This window comes from Acanthaster planci, linkage group LG04, assembly GCF_054643075.1.
Source record: "Acanthaster planci isolate LZ-2023a linkage group LG04, COTS_SCS, whole genome shotgun sequence".
Lineage (NCBI taxonomy): Eukaryota > Metazoa > Echinodermata > Asteroidea > Valvatida > Acanthasteridae > Acanthaster > Acanthaster planci.
Window position 1 is genome coordinate 11,534,819 of NC_141780.1, and position 19,653 is coordinate 11,554,471.

Genomic DNA, 19,653 nt, shown 5'->3' on the forward strand with positions numbered 1-19,653 from the left:
GCGACCTTAGAATTTCTGATTTAAAGGTTTTTGTCTTTTTTGCCCTGATGGCCGCCCATCATTTAAAATGATAAAAATCAGTTACTCAAAACTTGGTTACAGAAGTTAGTTATTATATCCTTTACCTTTGGCAACCATGAGTAGAAAGTGCAATGTTTAATACATGTACAGGTACACGGTTTAATTCCTGCACAAAAAGCGACATTGGTTGGCACTTGCTGCTTAATATGTTCACCGTGCACTAAAGGAATCTGTATCCTCCTTTCTTGCTCTCTCTTACAGATGGAACTAGCATTTTCTTCAAAACAAAGTACAAATTCCACTCCAAGTCAGTCAGTGTTTTGGTGTTGTAGCGAGATCAATCAGTACTGTTCAATGTTATTGATGGGGGCATGGCAATCTATTTACTTAATAAATCTCAAATTTTACGGGTACCCAGGTATCCAATATGTAACAAAAATGGGTACCAACTTCTAAAAATACCCGTCAATACACAGGCCTAAAACTGTGCAAGTCAAAACAACTGCTGCAACTTGCACAAGTACATGTATACATGTACATATTTAATAATGAGAAACCCAACGCTTCTGTGGATATTTTGAGTCAAACACTGCAAAACAACACTTGGCAAATTGAACAAGCACGTCTTATTGGGAACAATACAATAGGTACATGTACATGTAGATGTGTATGCACGAAAAAAATTGGACATGGACCATCCATCATCAGAGCTCATAATTGCCATTGAAGTGCTTGTGCAATGCAAGTGAAATCCTACTAAATGCCAAGTCAAGCTTGCATTGTGTGCAAGTTGAAAAAAAACCGGTATTGTTTGCTCCTGTTAAATATTTCATAATGACAACCAGTACATTAATAAAACAAAAAATCCCAACTCCATGAACACGGAATGCACAATAATGCAGAAACATGTGAGCCCACATCTGAAAAGTACAATAAGCTTAGCCTTATTTCATATTTGTCAATACATACACTGGATTAAAAAATTAGCGCAAGTTCAATTTTGTTTGCACAAGTTGTTTCAAATGCCAACTTGCGCAAAGCGCAAGTACATTTTTTGGCAATTTCAAGCCCTGCACCATGGATAAATACATTTGTCTTGAACTTTGAACTTTACTCTGCAGTACATGCTTACATGTATATGTACAAGTTAGTTCAACTTGAATAATATTGTGTCAGGACTTCATCACACCTGAAGAGTAATTTTTTCCCATTAACAGAATTCTTCTGAAACAAGACTGCATGGAAACTACATGTGCATGGAAAATTGAAAGTTAGGAAACAGATATACTGTATACCACAGCCTCACATTCCTTAGTTACTGTCTGCTTCAATCAAAAGAAATATTCAGTTGTACTTTAAAATGGGAAAATCAATATGCTGGTGCGTGGAAGGTACAGTCTGTACGTCAGTTGAAAAAAGTACAAAATAAAAACAATTCTCCACATACATGTTCTCAACACTTGTCCACACATACAGGTTTCAGTGGAGCCAGGTAACAGCCCCATTTATTCAGTTCAAGACTTGGAGTGAATCGTTGCCTTTCAAGGTAAATGTACATGAGCATGTAATAAAAGAAGTGTGCAGGACAAAAGATTTTTTAGTTCAGTTAAAGCAAAATTTCTGTGCAAATTACAGCCATGCTAGCCTTCATTTTGAATTCAGTGCATATTTTGTCATGTACGTACATGGTACACGTACATCCACATGTCAAAATACTAGCAATTCACTACCTTCACGTACATGTACATGTAAATGAAAGTGAAATGTCCAAGTACATGTACAAGCAAACAACAAAAAGGAAATTTGTCAGGTATGTAATTCCCATGTGCACTGATGCACGGGGATGGTATGTAGACCTGCAAAGAATATTCTTCTTTTCACTGAAAATGAAAAAAAAACCTTAGTATAATACCAAACATGGACAAATACCGGTGCACACATACATGTACGTTTACATACATACTAACCGTACCTGTTTGTACCTATAGGCATACATGAACTTCAATTCTGACATGCAATCTTTATGGACACTTTGGTCAATCCAGGACCTAATAATATCTCCAGTGAATCTCTGAAATCTTCTCAGAAAGAGTAACAGTACCAGCACTCAATTTTTTCTACATTGTGCTTCCATCAACCATTGTTCAGCATTTGAAATTCACCTCACCCTCCTGTCAATCCTCAATTTCTACAGAGCTTTAACTTAAAGTTTAGGATGAGTTATCAAAACTTGGCAATTCACAAATTGTTCCTGTTCATAGTTTCATCTGTTTTTTGGTCTCCTGACACTGCCGTTCACCCCTAAGCCAATTTGCTCCTTATCGCTAATCCTGATAATGATGGCAGCGCAAAGGCGCAGTTGATTGCTGACCTGTACACGTGTACAACTGACTACTATTGTGTGAAATACATTCACTGCACTTAATAAGTCATTGTGCCTTGATTGTCCAGTCCTGTAATACATGTCAGTGTAAGGGCAAAGCCAGTACTTATATTACCATTAAATGCAATTTGCAAACTGGAACTGAAACAGTCTGGAATTGCCAAAATGTGACCAGCTCTGGAAAAATGGGTAATAAGTCACCAGATTCTGGTTATGAGTTTTTGACATGACTTGATTCTGTACATCAAAAGCTACAATTTGATATATGAATAACCCCTGTAGTGTGCTGCGTTCTGGCTATTTATAGACATTTGTATATCCACATTTTCAGATTCAATAAAAGCACTTTTTGAGATAAAGCTCATAAAGTGTAGCCCTTGGAAAGATAATGCCATCGGTATATAGGATTTCTTAATCAATGTTCAATTTTTCAGCTTTATTCATTAGTATCCACGTTTCTAGACACAAAGTCTAAAAACACATGTTTAAACATTACAGAAGCTGTTAAAGGAAAAAATACAAAATCACGTTTTTGAAGAACCTTTGACCTCTTCAAACAGAACAGGTAATGTTTTGGCATTGCGCGACTTAATACCCGTTTTTGCAGAGCGGGTCACAGATGGTGAATAAATGATCAGCTTGGGAGAGTGAGGCCTATGAAAAATACGGGGCTCATTCGCAATGGGGCTTTTTTTTTGCAAAGTAAGAGGTTTCTGGTGGTTTTGAGTGATTGGTATGTAGGGCTGAAGATACCACGGTAGTCCAGTAGACTGGCCCCAGACTGGGGTTAATCTATTCATACTCTCAGAACTGTGAGCTACATGTACATTCCATGTTACTAGCTGGTCTTTTTATTGGTATGTAACGCTATGAGATTTTGAATGTGCTGTTCATTTCTCCTAAAACTGCACTTTGTCAACCAAAGCTTTGATAAAGGTTTTTGACAAAATCCAGGCATCATACTTATGATTCTGCCTCTCTTCATTAAGCTTGGGCAGTTCCGGCAGGTACCCAGTTCCAACATCAGGAACCAGCACCATGTATCAATATTTTTCAGAACCGGGTACCCATAGAGGAGTCGGTTCCGAGTGGTTACTGATTCCCAGTGGGTACCCGCAGTAGAGAGTTGAAACCAAAGCCTCACTAAAGGCTCGGTTCCGGTACCGAATTTAAGCAAGGAAACCTCCGAAGGACGTCCTCTGAAGAGATTTGACAGACAAGCATTGTTTATCTGCCTCTGCGGTTGAGGGCTATGTGGCTGCACTGGCTGCATAATGGCGCCAGCAGGCAAGACCACTATCGATCTGTACATGATACATGTAGGTGTACGGTGTAAAATGTACAGAACGCACGTGTACAGTACATGTACTGAACGTGTAAATAGTGTACATGTACTTCACGGCTCTGCCTTAGCAGTTCAAGACCGATGACCGAGAGCAGGCGCAAATTTTAAATTCTAAAGTCAGACATGAGCTCTTTTTCCTCCATGAGTCAGATAAGTTTCAAGAAGTTCATGCAATTAGACACACACAAACACATTTTATTGCCAAATTCAATGATTTCACAAGGACACAATATTGGCAGACATAAAAAAACCTTGACCTTAACTTTGTTAGGTTTTTCTTTGAATTATCCGGAACTGGGTATGACTCGGAACCAGGTATTTATGCAGAACCGGAACCGGTTTCGTAAACAGTGGAGCCACCCAAGCGTACTCTTCATCAACGATCCAAACATCTGAGCTGCATACTGTGGTACATGTCCATTGACACAAAAGACTTGTTCCCGTCCTAGTCCTCTGAATAATATGCAAGACTGGCGACCACTCCAATAACACAACCTCTTTAACATAGGTATGATCACGCCATGCCATGTTGGTTCCCAGTGAAGGAACGCGCGCACACAGCCCAAAGAGTCGAGGTTGCCAACGATGTGAATGCATCGCATGTCATTGGACTGGTCACCATCCCTATCATACATTCAAAGGACTGGCAAGGGACAGAAACCAGTCTTCCATGTCAACCATAGATCTATATAAAGAAGTAGAACGCTGACTCACGTGACTCACGTACAAAGTGATGCCTGCAGGGCACATCTATGTTTATGCAATTTTGCACAGCTTTTGTACGGCTATTTGCATATCTGTGTCTGTACTCTAAAATGATACGTAAACAAATCTGATACGCAAACATGTGCCATTGCTCTGTACGTGTGCATCTTATTCAAGAGATTTACGTATGTTGTGCTTGAGCGTTGCATTTACCGTTTGCATGTAGAATACATTATTCAGAGTAAATATAGAATACAGAGCCACCCCCTAGAATCACTGGCTACGATGTCACATTGGATGGGAGTGACTTCGGGAAGAAGTCCAAATCGAGTACCCGGTAGATGGCTATGCAGCTGTGATGTAAAAAACACTCTTTATGAGACCAAAGAAACACAAAATGAATGGAGATGGTCGGAAAAAAATCTAGTTCAGGAAAAAGTTCAAACCAAGCAGCCCTGTATTCACAAATCTTTGTGACACACACAGCCTTAAATTGACATTTCTGACTTTTTATATGCACAACCTTAATTGACGTTTCTGACTTTTTACATGAACAAGTAGATGCCGGACAATTCTTTGGAGCAGTTTTTCTTGATTTACACAAAGCTTTTGACACTGTTAATCACACTATTTTATTGCAGAAATTAGAGAAATATTACATACGTGGTCTGGAGCTTGATTGGTTCTGATCTTACTTATAAGACAGAAAGTATTGTACAACAGCTGGTGGTATTTTATCTGATATTTCGGAGCCAGTTCATTTTGGAGTACCATAAGGGACAATTTTGGGCCTTTACATTTTACGATTTTCATGAACCCTAACAGTCCTCAATCCTTCACCTGTTGGAGAACTGAGGACTGTTAGGGTTAATCATCAGTCATTAATTATTTGAAATGTGTTCTATACACTGATGACACTGCCCTTTTTTATGCTGGGAAAATTATTGACATTGACCAGTATCTCAATCGAGATGTGAAAAGTACTTCTCAGTGGCTCTGTAATAACAGACTTAGAATGCCAGCAAGTTAACCAATTGCATACTGGTTGGCTCAGCCCAGAAATGGACAACATAATATGTCAATAATGTTCGTCTTGAGCAGGTTTCACAAGTAAGGTATCTGACAGTATACAGTACATTGATTGTAATTTAAAATGGACCAATCACATTGATCATATTATCTCTGAAGTTAACAAGCGTATTGGCATTCTCAACAGGCTCCTTTTGACTCGCTCAATTTCATAGCAAACACATTCATTTTTCTCCAGTTTGATTACTGTGCTTTAGCTTGGAGTAATACCTGCAAGTCAAATTTACAATATTCAGAAGTGCTTTTGAATAGAATTGGGAGGATTGCTCTTTATGCCTCTACCATGACATCATCATCAATTGTACTGAATTCACTGAGCTGGGTCACTTTGTCAGACAGATGAGATTTTCACATGAAATATATGGTGTTTAAGTGTATAGTGGGGGTTATCCTTGATTATTTGTGTGATATTTTTACTCAGGTTTGTGAATTTCATTCTTACAAAACTAGAAATTGTGCCATGGGTAATACTGACCTTCCGCGAGTGTTGCTCACATTTGTTCTTGGAGTACCTAATCCATTCTCAAACACCAAAGTCAACTTGTCTGACTGGTCTTTCCATCTGATCCAACAACGCCAGTCAAATTGTCAAAGACTCCATAAGCCTTATCATAAATAGAAAAAATACTGCACAGGCCTTGGTGATTTTGCACAATGGTAGAAAGGCATTGTGGAAAGGAACCAAGGGGCAATATTTGCTCCTTTTTCCTTCCCATAATACCTTTCTACCATTGTGCAAAATCACTCATGCAGTATTTACGATAAGACTTAGGCCTAGGCCTATCATCTACATTGCCCAACATGTCCAATCGGTTAATTGTATTGTGTCGACGGTCCAGTTGTCTGCGCTCAGCCACCAGCTGACCATGAAGACTATTTGCTACTCTAGGCCTAGCGCTTGGCACGCTTAAGTCCGGTCTCAAAACCCGATCCAAGACTCAGCCTTATTTGCCTCACACTGGCCTTGCTGGCAACCAATTTTTTGTATGTTAAATAGGCCTACTGACATTAAATTTAAAACGACAATGTAACAATTGTTAGGCCTGTCACTAACAATCATGACAATGTCACTTGTCAGTTATATGCTACAATCAAAACAATTTTTAGGCCTAGTAATATGACCAACCCAAATTTTACTCTTCAGGACAGGGAAATTAAGTATTTCCCAGATTTGGCCTACCGCAGAAGGATTCGAGTTCGTTCGCCAGCCGTTATTACGAAGCTCCTTGCTATGACGGTATACGGCCGACAGTACAGTACATGAATATGGGGGCCGGCTACGACATGCATGAACTTGTAAAAGTACTGTTTTCTGTACAATAGTGGACTAAACCTGGTGCAACACGTCACGCAGGTCGTACACAAGAAAGTACACGCCCCACAACCATATGGTGCTCAATATGTACCATGTCCCGACTCTCATCTTTAGACACTGATTCAGGCGACCACCTGGATTGTAGACTTGACTCAAGTAGAAATCTCCGGTGACGTCTCCGTTTTTGCTCCGGATGCTATATAATTGCATATCTGCCGTCGCCCGTCGTCCGTCGCCTTTTGCTTTTTGTTGTGTCCCAATTAATCTGCCATTTACCAGTTCTAAACCTATGGTGTACTATTTACGACAAACATGTTTCCCTCTCTCTAGCCTCCCTCCACTGGCGACACAACCAGTCGACGCGACGGCACGACGGCTCCCTGGCGTCGTGCCGTCGGGTCGAACCGTCACCTTCTTGCCATTTCGTTTGTACACACACGACGCGTCGCGTCGTGCCGTCACCCGTCGCGTCGTGCTTAGCGTAGTCGCAGTACGTCTTGTCGTGCATCGCGTCGCCTGAAGCACGACACGACGCACGACACGACGCACGACGCGACGCGTCGTGTACTGTCGCCCTTTGCGTCATGGTGTTTATAGAGGGCGCCTTTACTGTTTTCTTTCATTTTTTCCCCTGGCCTGTGCTTGCACAGTCTAGGCCTTGATTCTGTTGTTCTTTTTCGTGGATTCTTTCTAACTTTGTGTTTTCATTAAGAGTGAAATCAAATGTAATCAGAAAGAGCTTCGCGACTAATCAGCATTGTCTTCAGGAAATATATAACATTAACGTCAGTCACAACAATGTTATAGCTTTGTGATTTTTCTAATAATTATTGTAAATCCATTCCAAGATACAATACATCAATCATTATGACGTGCTTGCAAAAATGTAACATGCAGATCGGATGAGAAATTAAGCGCGAGGCCAAACAAAGAAGAAGAAAAGACACCGTCACAATGGTAGTAGGATCTACAGTGTTTTATTAAGAAACACGCCGGTGAAAGTGTGGTGCTGGTGAAGTTAACGAGGAAGACTATAAAGGAAGACTGAAGACTGAATACTCTGAGGGTAATAATATAATGCAGGTCGGGTGGAAACTACCTAAGTCCGTGGTCACACTTGCGGTCATACAATTGTAGACAAATTGTCTGGAGGAGTTGGAGAACCACTTGGAAACTGCTGGCATGGACCAAAAAGAAATATTTATAAGGTTACAAATCTACCACAAATGGGAACTTCACGACGGTCTTAACAAGAAATTGGACGGACATTCGAACAAGGATGACCCGGGTAAATTAAAAAGCGACGAATTTTGGGTTTACACTTATTAAGTGAGAGCACCTACATACGCAGATTTTCTTTTTGCTCGTTTTCATTTTTTTTTGGATAAAATATGACAAAAATTAATTCAATTTAATGAATAGAGGAAACATCCCCCCCCCCAAAAAATCAACGCCTGCGGCTCAGGAGATGCATTTTGGACGGAAATGAGAGAAAACAAAAGAAATCATTGCTGGGAAATTAAGGAGTGACGAATTCTGAGCTTGCGGTTTCCACTTATTTTGAGAAAGCAGTTCCTACATATTCGGATTTTCTTTTGCTATTTTATCATTTTTTCAATGAAATATGACAGAAATTAATCCCAATTAATGAATCGGTGAGATAAAAACAATGAAAAATCAGCATCAAAGAGGGAATTGCATGTACTATGCAAGAAAGGTGGACGGAAATGAAAGAAAACAGTAAAGGTGCCTTCTATAAATACCATGAAGCTAAGGGTGACAGCACACGATGCGTCGCGTCGTCTCGTGCGTCACGTCGTGCTTCTGGCGACGCGATGCATGACACAACGCACGACGCGACGCACGACAGCACAACGCGACGGGCGACGGAAGGGGCGACGTTTATATGGTGTACCATACCATAGTGTACCGAGATCGCCCTCCGTGCTCCTCGGCCTCGTGTCCACTTATTACTGTGAGTTCAGTTCAGAGAACCCGGCTTGCATGGCTTGATGAATATGCCAACAGTTTGCAGCCATCCAACAGCTGTAGCAGCCGATCACATTCCTGGGCTTATTTTTACGTCGTTCAAACCTGCATTGTAATGAACAGGTCTACAAGTCTGACTACTTTGATTGGTGGAAATTCAGTACTATGCAAGGTCATCGCGTTCATAAGCAATTATGAATAACTACACATTACCGACGGGGGGGGGGTGGATTGGCTTATCAGTGAAGTCGGACTCACTGACTGATGATTGTATACAAGTTGTACAAAAAAGGCTATCAAATGAGGGCAAAGTATAGGAAAACTGCAGTATAATTAAATTATAATTTTACTGCGGCAATTTATTTTGGGAGGATTTTTTTCTTTATTACTCCTCAAGCTTTTATTGCGGCAACTTATTTTTGGGGGTTAATTTATTCTATTTTTTACATATCAAGTTTTTACTGCAGTAATTTATTGGGGTATTTATTAATTTTTGTTTACTTTTCAAGTTGTTACTGGGGCAATTTATTTTTTCTTTTTCTTTTCTTGGGGTATTTCTTCAATTTATTTATTTCAGTTATTTATTGTTATTTCATTTAATAACCATTTATCAGACGGGACTGAATTATCTCTTTTGAAAGTGTGTTGGCTCTGAAAAGAGTCGGTTGCTTTGATGATTCAGGCGGCTGTGTTGTGATGGTAATGAATGCATGGTGTTGTGATGGCAATCTACATATTCAAGGTAAACTAGTCAAGCATGCAGCGTTCGCACGTGCGCTTGCACGTGGTTGAAGCTGCCCGTAGGAATATATACGATCACCGTGGCCAAGAAGGTCCGCACGTGGCGGTATTGTTTACATTTAGTCACGTGGCTGAAAAAGGTCTATAGAGAGGTAATTCGTTTGGAGACTGTTTCGGACGGACAACGGACAGGACGGACATGGACTGACAACTACTACATAAAGAACAGGCAATGGCACACTAACTCTTCTGAGTAAATCTCTTATATTCCCTTTTAATTAGACTTGGTTAACCAGGGGTTAGTAAAAGGAGTTCCGAAAGGAAAAGTGGGTTACTCAAGGGAAGGAGGTTCCTTAAGGAATGGGGATTCCTAAGACGACCTTCGTTGGCGGGTTCTCATGAAGGCAGATGTCGATCCTCCCTAGGGCTCGACCCTCCAAACCAGTAAGGCAGTTGTCAGGATTTAAGGAGTAATGAGTTGGAAAGGGGATTCCTAAGGGGATTGGCATCCGTAAGGGAAGGGAATGACATAAGGGAAGGGAATTCCTAAGACGACCCTCCTTGGTTCTCCTGAAGGCAGACATCGATCCTCTATAAAGCTCAACCCTCTAGACAAGTGAGGCAGTTGTCAGTCCTCAGGATTTACGGAGTAGTGAGTTGGAAAGGGGTTCAAGGGGAGGGGGCTCCTACGGGGATTGGATTCCTAGGGGAACGGAATTCCAAAGAGGACAAAATGTCAACAAAACATTCTCTGTAATCACATTTTCTCCAAGCACAACTTAACTAACAGATTTGGCACGCTTCAGGAAATAATAGTAGTCAGGGAATCCTAAAGACATTCTTATACTTAGAGTCTTTGACTGACATTCCAACACTAAATCGTCAAATCGCAATTGTTGGTAAGAAATGCGAATCTCGACCACAATAGAGAGTAACAAAGGAACTAAACTGTTAACAGAAGTGACCTGCACTTCAATAATCGGCATACCCATTTAAAACACGAGCTAGACACTCACACGTACATGTGTGTGGCCTCAGCCTACGTACCCCAACTGAAGTGTATCGAAACGTAGTCATCCAGCTCTCCGCCTCGTCCGACGTCGGCGTCTCCACGTGCTCTGCAGTTATATACGAGTTTCTAAAAATAGCACACACCACAAGGCGTATGGCGCGCCAAGTCGAACAGAACTATGGAGTGCCAAAGAATCATTTCGTTGCACAGCCCCCCCCTCTCAAGTTCAGACCGTCCCGGTCCATTAAACTGACTAAACTACAATACCAAATAATGAATAAGGCACTCACTTTATGCACAGAGGAAGGGCACAGAAGGAGTTGTAATGATGTTCAAAAGTGGGGATAGAAGATGGCAGTCAGCCAAGCAAACTTGTGGTCTTGTGGAAAGTTGGAAAAAAAATGCAGCTCTGGTATTCATAGTGTGCTCGAATCACACAATGGCACACAACATTTGACGGGAACCCTGAAAATATAGGTTTTCTCAATCTCAGGACCTTTTTGACAATCATCCATGCACATGATACTCTAGCAAGTGTGCAAACTGTCTGCCCCACCTTTCACCCACAATGCACCACAGTAAACATTGCATTACATCATTATGTTTTAGGTCTATTTTAATTAGGGAATATGTGAATGAAATTTATTTGATGAAAGGGAATATCTGGTACATCATAATCAGGAATAAGTCACTGAGGCTGTTTTACCTAACGGCCGAGTAAAAATGTGATATGGATAAATGCTGAAAAATTGATGTGGCGGTTTCTGTACATCTTGGAAGGTTACCATCGCCACACTTGTAATGTGTAGCATTTGAAAGCTTATGAAATTCTCTTTCTGATCATGTACATATCTCAAAGAGTCAATTTGCTACTGTGGCATAGCCAAAATTTCGAGTAGACATAGAACACATGTAGTCCCCCTAAATGCTGCATCGTGGCTGTATTCCCTCATTGTTTATCTTTTACTAGCTGCCCTGTGTGCAGATGTTGCTTATATCAGGTACCATGACTCACTCCCAAGGAATTAGTTGCAGACCCCCCCCCCTTAGCTTAGAACCAAGGCCCCTCTCAGCCACCCCTTCAGTTGGCAGGTCAGCAGTGTTGGGAGTAGGCATGCCTGTCCTCTCCTCCTCTGGTTTCAGAGTGTACTTGACTGCTAGCGTATTTTCCCTTCCCTGCCCGAGTCAGTGGTGAGTTTTGATATGGAAATTTTTTTGTCCGATTATTATTATCTCATTATTATTATTATTAAGTTGTCTTTAAGTGTTTTTTGTGTGTTAGAAGATAAGGACCTCACAGAAAATTCATACTTATTCATGGAGATTAAGTTCATTGTTTTGTTCACTAAAACTTGTGATATTTACGTTCGCTTCTTTTCTACTTGCTCTTGATTTGCAGAGTTTTGTTGTTTAGATTGCTCAATTTGTTTACCATTATTGGGACACTGTGTTGGTTTTATAGTTTCCTGTTTTAATTTCTGGTTTAAGTTTCTGGTTTTTTTAGTGTTCGTTTTATTATTTTCTTTGGTCTTTTAAGTTGTTTGTGGCAGTCTTTTCAAATATAATAAATTCTTTTTGTCATTTTTTTGTGGAAGTCTAGAATTAGTGTCTGAGTCCTTATTAATACAGTTTCCCTGCGCCTTTTCCCTAAAAGATCTTTGGTTTTTGTTGTTTGTTGCGAGTTTCCCCCTAGTGTCTTAAGTTTTGTTAGGTGAGTCATTTTTCACGGTTACACTACTTATTCCTGATTTCGATGTACCGGGTAACAAATGTGCTTTGCCAGGCATGTGTGTTTAAGACCGGTTCAGTAGAATGGACACGGGCGAGGGTGTTATAAGCATTCATTCTCCTAATGTTATGACTGGCCAAGTGCATATTTATTTCCATTCATGAATATTTTGATGTAGTTAGTCTAGATAAGTCAGTAATTGATAGATTTCCAAAAGTGTTGTTGTAGAATTTCACTTTTATTTTCTTGAGTACCCTTGTCCATTTATGGCATATTTCTTGCGCAAGTTGTTCAGAAGAATCTCTGTATATGGACATAGTGCATGTGTGGCGCGTTCTGCCTTGCACGCAGACTCTTGACCGATAGGGATAGATTAAATTGTCTCATATCCAGGTACCAGAGCATTTTTTAAAGCAGTGGGCATTATCAAATCTCAGCGGGCGATACCAAAAGGTTAACACATGGTCACGTTGTACATTGTTGAATAGGGAAACTCTGAGGTATTATGAATATAGTTTTACATACACTCTAGGGGGTTAAGGAAAATACACTTTCAGCTTCACTGACACTAGTGAACTGGTCTCTTGCTGGTCTCTTTCTAGAAAGAACCCAAGCTCAGCCCACTTTACATGCTCGCATTACGTTTGTATACTTTCTGCGACAGGGCCATGGAATTGGCTGTGGGATTGTAATGAGTAACCAAAAGAGGGTCCTGTTTTCTCTTGGCAAATCTATAGTTATTATATATTATCAGATGATTATTAGATTGTCAGCCAGGAGGGATGGGGGAACTGCTAATTGATAGCACATAATCTCCAGCATGAAATAACTGCAATGTCCATGGTCACAACATAAAGATAATCTGAAACAAAATATTTTAATGTCTCCCATTCTTTATATACAGACAAACAGACATACTGAATAAATACAACACGATACATGTACATGAGTGTACATTAACTTAAAGTAGCAAAGACAAGACAAATTGTAGGAATACTCAGATAAACTAAAAGGACTAAGTAGGCTTTTTGCCACTTGTCAGGGTTCCGCCTTTTGGTGTTAATAGCATTTTGTAATTCATACTAACACCAACTACAATACATAGCTTGAAGGGTAAAACAATTCAACCCTAGATTAAAATATTGCTATCATGAATGCAAATGTGACCTTTAACTTTTCCCAAAAAAAAAACACCCAAATGAATTTCTGATTAAGTATCATAATTGAACAGAGGGAAACTAAATGCCATGCACATAGTTTAACAATACAAGGAAAGCTGTGGGTAGTTTGCACACTGCATAAGAATTACAATGAAACTTTAAATACATCATGGGATGAATGTTCTAAAGTGTACAGATGGAACAGACACACTACCAGTTATCACACAAGCATGAGGGGGAACACAGAATAATGTAGTGCATCAGTGTGTCTGTGTCCCATATACCAATCAGCCTCCAGTATCTGGTTCGTAAGCGACTTTGTCATACACGAACATTAATCACTGACTGTAAGTTTCCATTGGATGCACACTCAAGTTAACTTCCGGTTCCATGGTGCCATGTAGCTAAACCTCATTCCCATGGGTATGATCTTGCTGCACCATGTTGATTCCCTCCGTGCCTTACGTCATTTTAACCCCTGGTATTGTATAATTTAAATATCCCACTATTTGAAAGATTTAAATTAGGACTGTAGTCCATGTGTTTATGCAACACAGGTTTAGGTGTACGTAAATGGGTGAGGGATGGGTATGTGGGATGTCAGGGAAGGATTGTTCCTCTGCAGGGGGGCCTGCCACTTTCCACTTTCCCACTATAAATACTTCCCACACAGGTTCCTATGTGTGTCTTTTCACCTCCAAAGCCCTGTGGTGATAGGAAAGGGTGGAAGCAACAGGTAGAGGTATTATCCACTGGGAGTTGTAGTCTCAACCCTGCACACAGGCAGCCTGACTATGATAGTTGCTCTCTCTCTGACCAGGATAACAGAGAAGTTTGGCATTCCCCAGGTAACTGAGCAGCCCTCTTTCGGGCAGCACTTCTAACCTTCATACAAGGGAGACTAGAAAAGGTGTCTCAAACATTGCTTGTCCAACCATATTGGCCAGCTAGCTGCAGTTTGCAGTTCTACCCAGTTTGCAATCAAAATTGAAAAAGGATCTCATGGCATTGGGAAAATCAACTCCAATGGACTGTTACTTCTTAGTCTGTGTGCAGAAAATGAGTTGACCATCACAAACACCTCTTCATACAAGCAGAAAAGTACAAAGCAACTTGGATGCACCCCTGGTCTAAGCAGCGACATCCAGGACTTCAGGATCACCAGAGCAATGTGGGGAGCTGAGTGCTGGGCCGACCACAGTCTGGTCAAGTCAATTCTCATGCTGCACACTGCCTCAAACCACCAGAAGAAACCCAATTTTGTCAGACCATCCTTCAACATAATGAACTGAAACAGCCTGACACATGCATTCTTTTCACAACCTGTCTGACAAGCTGACCTCCCATGGACCTCTGACTGGCAACACAACAATGGGACCGGTTTAGGATACTGATGAAGGAGACAACCCAATTGACACCTGGAGAAAAGAAGAGAGTCCACCAGGACTGGTTCAATGAGAATGACGAAACCATTTTCCAGCTCCTGGAAGACAAACAAAAAGCCGAAAGGGATCACTTCAAGCAGCTCCAGAGGCAAGCCCAGGCTGCGCTTAAGAAGTCTAAGATGTTCTGTAGCTGTATCAAGGCAGTTTTCGGACCATCCAAATGTAGCACCACCCCATCATGCAAGCCGACAATACACTCCTGAAAGAGAAGAGCGCCATCAATGAAAGATGGAGGGAATACTTCAGCACCCTCCTCAATAGGCCATCCGTTGTCAGCACAGATGCTTTAAACCAGATCCCTCAGAGACCCACCATAGGCAGCCTTGATTCCTCTCCTACCCTGCAAGAGGTAAAAAAAATAAGTCAGACCAGCAGTAAATCTGACGGTTCCAACTACTGAGGCACATACCTTGTCTATTGCTGGAAAGATCCTGGCACTCATCATCCTCAACCAGCGAAGAACCTGCACAGAGTGATTTCTGCCCTGGCCGCAGTCCTATTGAAATGATCTTTGCAATTTGTCAGGTGCAAGAAAAGTGCAAAGAACAGAACTTAGATTTACATGCTATCTTTATCAACCTGACCAAGGCTTTTGATATTGTCAACAGAGAGGCCTTATGGACAATTCTAGGGAATCTTGGCTGTCCAGGGAAATTTGTCAACCTAATCTGCATGTGTTATGACAATATGTCTGGACTAGAACTCTCTGGCGGAGAAGCATCTGAGACATTAAAAATCTCCAACTGAGTGAAACCAGGTTGTGTCTTGGCCCCTGTGCTTTTCAACCTCTTCTTCATCTGCGTCCTCGGCCACACTGTCAAGAGACATCAAGGCTGATGTGTACCTCCAGAACAGAATGGATGGGTCACTCTCTAACCTCCAATGCCTGAGCGCCAAGACAAAGGCAACTGGAAGGATCATCCTAGAGGCCCTATTTGTTGATGCAAGGAGTCTGCCCTTCAGGCGACTGTGGACAAATTTCAGAATGTTTCAGTGGTTTTGTTTTAGAACGCCTGTCATTTTCTGGTGTACGCCTCTCTATCTCCATTGAAAGAAAAAAAATGAAGACCGTCGAGGACTTCACATACCTTGGCAGTGTCATCTCCAATAAGGGTTCCCTTGACAAGGAGATCAAGCCAAGCTCTTGGCTGACTGTGATCCCGCATGTTGACCCAGCACAACAATGGGCAGTCCACTAAGCTGAAAGTGTACAAGACAGTTGTCCTCACCAGCCTTCTCTATGAGACCCCGACCTCGTACAGAAGACATATCAAGCTGTTTGAATGCTTCCATATTCACGCAGCCTTGGAGCAATCCTTGGCATCCATTCAGTAACATGAAAAAATCGCAAACCTGGAGTTGCTTGATAGGACAGAGACAACAAGCATAGAGGCCATAATCCTGAAAGCACAACTCCACTGGACAGGGCATGTCATCTGAATGGATGACTCCTGAATCCCTAACCAACTCCTCTGTGGCGAATAGGCAAAAGAAAGCAAGGACCTCAAAATCGTTTCAAAGATTGTGTGGAGACCAACATCATCCATGCTGGCATCCCACCTAAACAGCTAGAGGCTAGTGCTTTGAATCGGTCTGGCTGGCTGGAGAGAATGAAGGCAGCAACTGCTGCTGTACCTAAAGAACCTTGAAGTTTCCCTGCCCTCACTGCGGACGTCCACGTAGATCACAATTGGGACTCCATAGCCACATGCGAGTCCACAAATGAAACAAACATAGACAAGCAAATGAGACACACATAGACAGATGTCATCGTCGGACCTCCAAGAGAGAGAGAGATATGTGTACGAGAATACGTTGGTGCAAGCATGTAGCTTTTGAAATATGTGTGCAGTTAATCCTGAATAGCCAGTCAGCATCATTTTCGTATTCTGCACACAGTTGAGGTTGCATGTAGCTCTATACGGGACACAGATGGACCAATCAGAATTTAGAATTCAAGTTTGCCTGAAGGTAATAGCTTATAACATGAAGTTGAACACAAGTATGAAGTTGAACAATCAGCAATATGGCTTCCCTCATAAGAGTAATTACATTACGTACAAGACACAACAGTGCAAACAAGAGTTACAACTACGTTTTATAGTTCAGAAGAATGTTTGAACTGTAAGGTTCTTCCATTGGCACAGACTAGAAAATGCAAGGAGGGCAACTGATTCTCCTTATATCTCTGACTCACTATGGAATAAGAAAAGCCTTCTTGGAAGTAAAGCAGACAAAAAAGAACCATTGGAAAGGTCCAGCACGTACCACAGATCTTTTCAAATTAAAAGAACCAATTTTAAACTTACAAAGTAACTGGGTGATTTTGTATTCTAACAAAATTACATGTGAATTATGCAATCAATTATCAACATTATGTAAGCACATTTTGCAGGTCGACTGCCCTAGCAACACGCAACTTTCTTCATTTTTTCAATCCCAATGTTGCATAGCAATTCTTAATCATGGCAAAACTAAACTAAGATTCTTATTCCATAACACTCATGAAAAACAATAATACTAAAATCTAGCAAAAGATGTGTGCACAGAATTGAAACTCTGATGATACAATTTGATTTTGTTTTATAAAAGGTGTTCAGTTTTTCTAGAGCAAAGAACACATCTAGGAATCTTCTCATCTTCAAATGTTCATTAATTTTTAAATCTCAAAAGTGCCTGGCTCTGCAATTTGTCCATTCTTTTAAATCAAGCATTGAACATATTTTTAAATTACATCATACATCAAAATAACATCAAATGACTGATGTAAAGTTTTGAAATCATGCATTCGATTTGAAAATGCTGAAGAACACTTTTCTATTAACCAGTCACCAAGTCATTGAATGAACCATTATTATCCATTTTGCCACCATATTAACTACTATAAAGTGTGCTTATATTAACAAAATTGTCCCCAAACCATACTTGATCTGTCTTCTCTTGACTCTGTCATTATTTTTTATAAAATCTGAGAATCTGATGGAGAATGTTACAATGTTTACAAAGGAGCATTAACAGAACCTTTTAATTCCTTTATAGCAAGTGGTATTTACAATTATAGCCAGCGATGTATCCCACATGGGAAGAGCAGGAGGAATTTTTCTTATGCTTTTAAGTCAACACTTAGAAATGATACTACAAGCTTTCTTTTTGGGGGTTAGGATTCTTTCACTTTTTTCTCAAGATGTATTTTTTTGCGTTGGGGAGATGTTAATTTTATATAACAGGTTTTGCCCTTACCCAACGTATATTAATAAGCACTGTATGCTCAGTGCTTGTCCGAGAGCTTGCGAAAAAACCTCATAAGCTTACTCGGGTGGGACTCGAACCCACGACCTCCTGCTTTCTAGTGCAGATGTCTTAACCACTCGACCACCGAGCTTGCCGGGGTCGGCTGGCCGGTCCGAGTCAAATGAAGCAGCGGGTACCGCGAACTATTTTAAAGATGTATTTTTTTGCGTTGGGGGGATGTTAATTTTAAGTTTTTGCCCTTACCCAACGTATATTAATAAGCACTGTTTGCTCAGTGCTTGTGCTTGGTTTTTTTTTCACAAGCTCTCGGACAAGCACTGAGCATACAGTGCTTATTAATATACGTTGGGTAAGGGCAAATCCTGTTATATAAAAGATTCTTTCACTGCTGAAAAAATGTGGACATAAAGAATCCCTGTTCCCCCGGTCAAAAACCTACGTACAACACTGAATTAGCAATGTTGAATTTAATTAAAATTTAACTATTTATTTGAAACAAATATCAGATCAACCTTCCCAACCAGTGATAACTAATATACATGTACCTTCATAATTAAATGATTCCTAGTGGTTGTTACAGCTATAGCCATACGCATGAAGAAAACGTTAGTACTGTTGCATATCTGACAACTAAAAGGAAGACTCACGGCTACACTCCTCCACAATTTTCCCTCAAGCTTTCCTGCTGACTGTGCTGATTACTCAAGCATCTCCTGGAGTGGTGAAAGTAAAGAACAAAATAAACATTTTGTCTAACTTTTCCTCACAATTTTCAAAGACAGTATGGATGGTCCAAAATTAACATGACAATGTGCTAATTTTTAAACGTAACAGCTATTCATATCAAACCCAACTAAGGTAGAAAAAGTGTGTACATCTGAAGTCTGCAACTTAATAATCAGTCATAACTACAAGAGATTGAGTACTTTGATAAAAAAAAAATTGTACTCTTCAGCATCGAGTCTGACAATTTTTTAGGTTAGCTAATAACTGAGTCCAAGTAAAATTCATTGTTAAAATTCCTCTAAAAGTGATGGTTAAAAAGATCCTTTCAAATTTGAAGTCAGGATGAGAAGAAGAATATAAATGGATATTTAGACAAATGGAGGAAAGTTTAGCCTTGACCAAGGCGTAGGTTGAATAACCTGTCCGCTGCATATATGTGGTGTGTGCACCCCAGTTTCTGACAACCTACACTGTAGCTCATGGTCTGTGTTTATATGCATGCCATTTGCATGTGTTATGTGCCAATAGTCACCACACGCATTCACGTATACATGCTCGGGCACAGCCACATGTATGTGCATGCACTGTACTAGTATATCACATGAGTGCAAGTGAAACATAGAATAATATATAGTAGTGCACCTGTGTCCCGTGTACCAAGAGGCTCAGGGCCAAGTAATATACGGGACAGAGGTGTTCTACATTATTCTGTCTTCCAGGAGCAAGTGTGATATCGATTTA

The 19,653-nt window shown here is 40.6% G+C and overlaps 2 protein-coding genes and 1 long non-coding RNA gene across 8 annotated transcripts in view; 1 reads left to right on the forward strand and 2 right to left on the reverse strand.

Annotated features, from left to right (window-relative positions):
- The window catches only part of LOC110983934 (protein SSUH2 homolog), a 35,530-nt gene extending 28,429 nt beyond the window's left edge, over positions 1-7,101 (reverse strand). For 2 of the 6 annotated variants that reach the window (XM_022243627.2, XM_022243620.2), the window contains exon 1: positions 6,724-6,870. The gene's annotated coding sequence lies outside the window, so the exon portion shown is untranslated. Of the gene's footprint in view, positions 1-6,669; positions 6,871-6,949 lie in introns of those variants that run through there. The other 4 variants (XM_022243624.2, XM_022243625.2, XM_022243622.2 and 1 more) reach the window with 4 other exon arrangements.
- A 4,043-nt stretch (positions 7,102-11,144) lies between these two features.
- LOC147799388 (uncharacterized) lies at positions 11,145-12,202 on the forward strand. The gene is made up of 2 exons (XR_015424967.1): positions 11,145-11,791; positions 12,000-12,202. It is a non-coding gene; the product is annotated as an uncharacterized LOC147799388 (long non-coding RNA).
- A 985-nt stretch (positions 12,203-13,187) lies between these two features.
- The window catches only part of sort1 (sortilin 1), a 79,526-nt gene continuing 73,060 nt past the window's right edge, over positions 13,188-19,653 (reverse strand). The window contains exon 21 of the mRNA XM_022243608.2: positions 13,188-18,899. Coding sequence (XP_022099300.2) covers positions 18,885-18,899 — 15 coding nt within the window. The 3' untranslated portion in view covers positions 13,188-18,884. The remainder of the gene's footprint in view (positions 18,900-19,653) is intronic.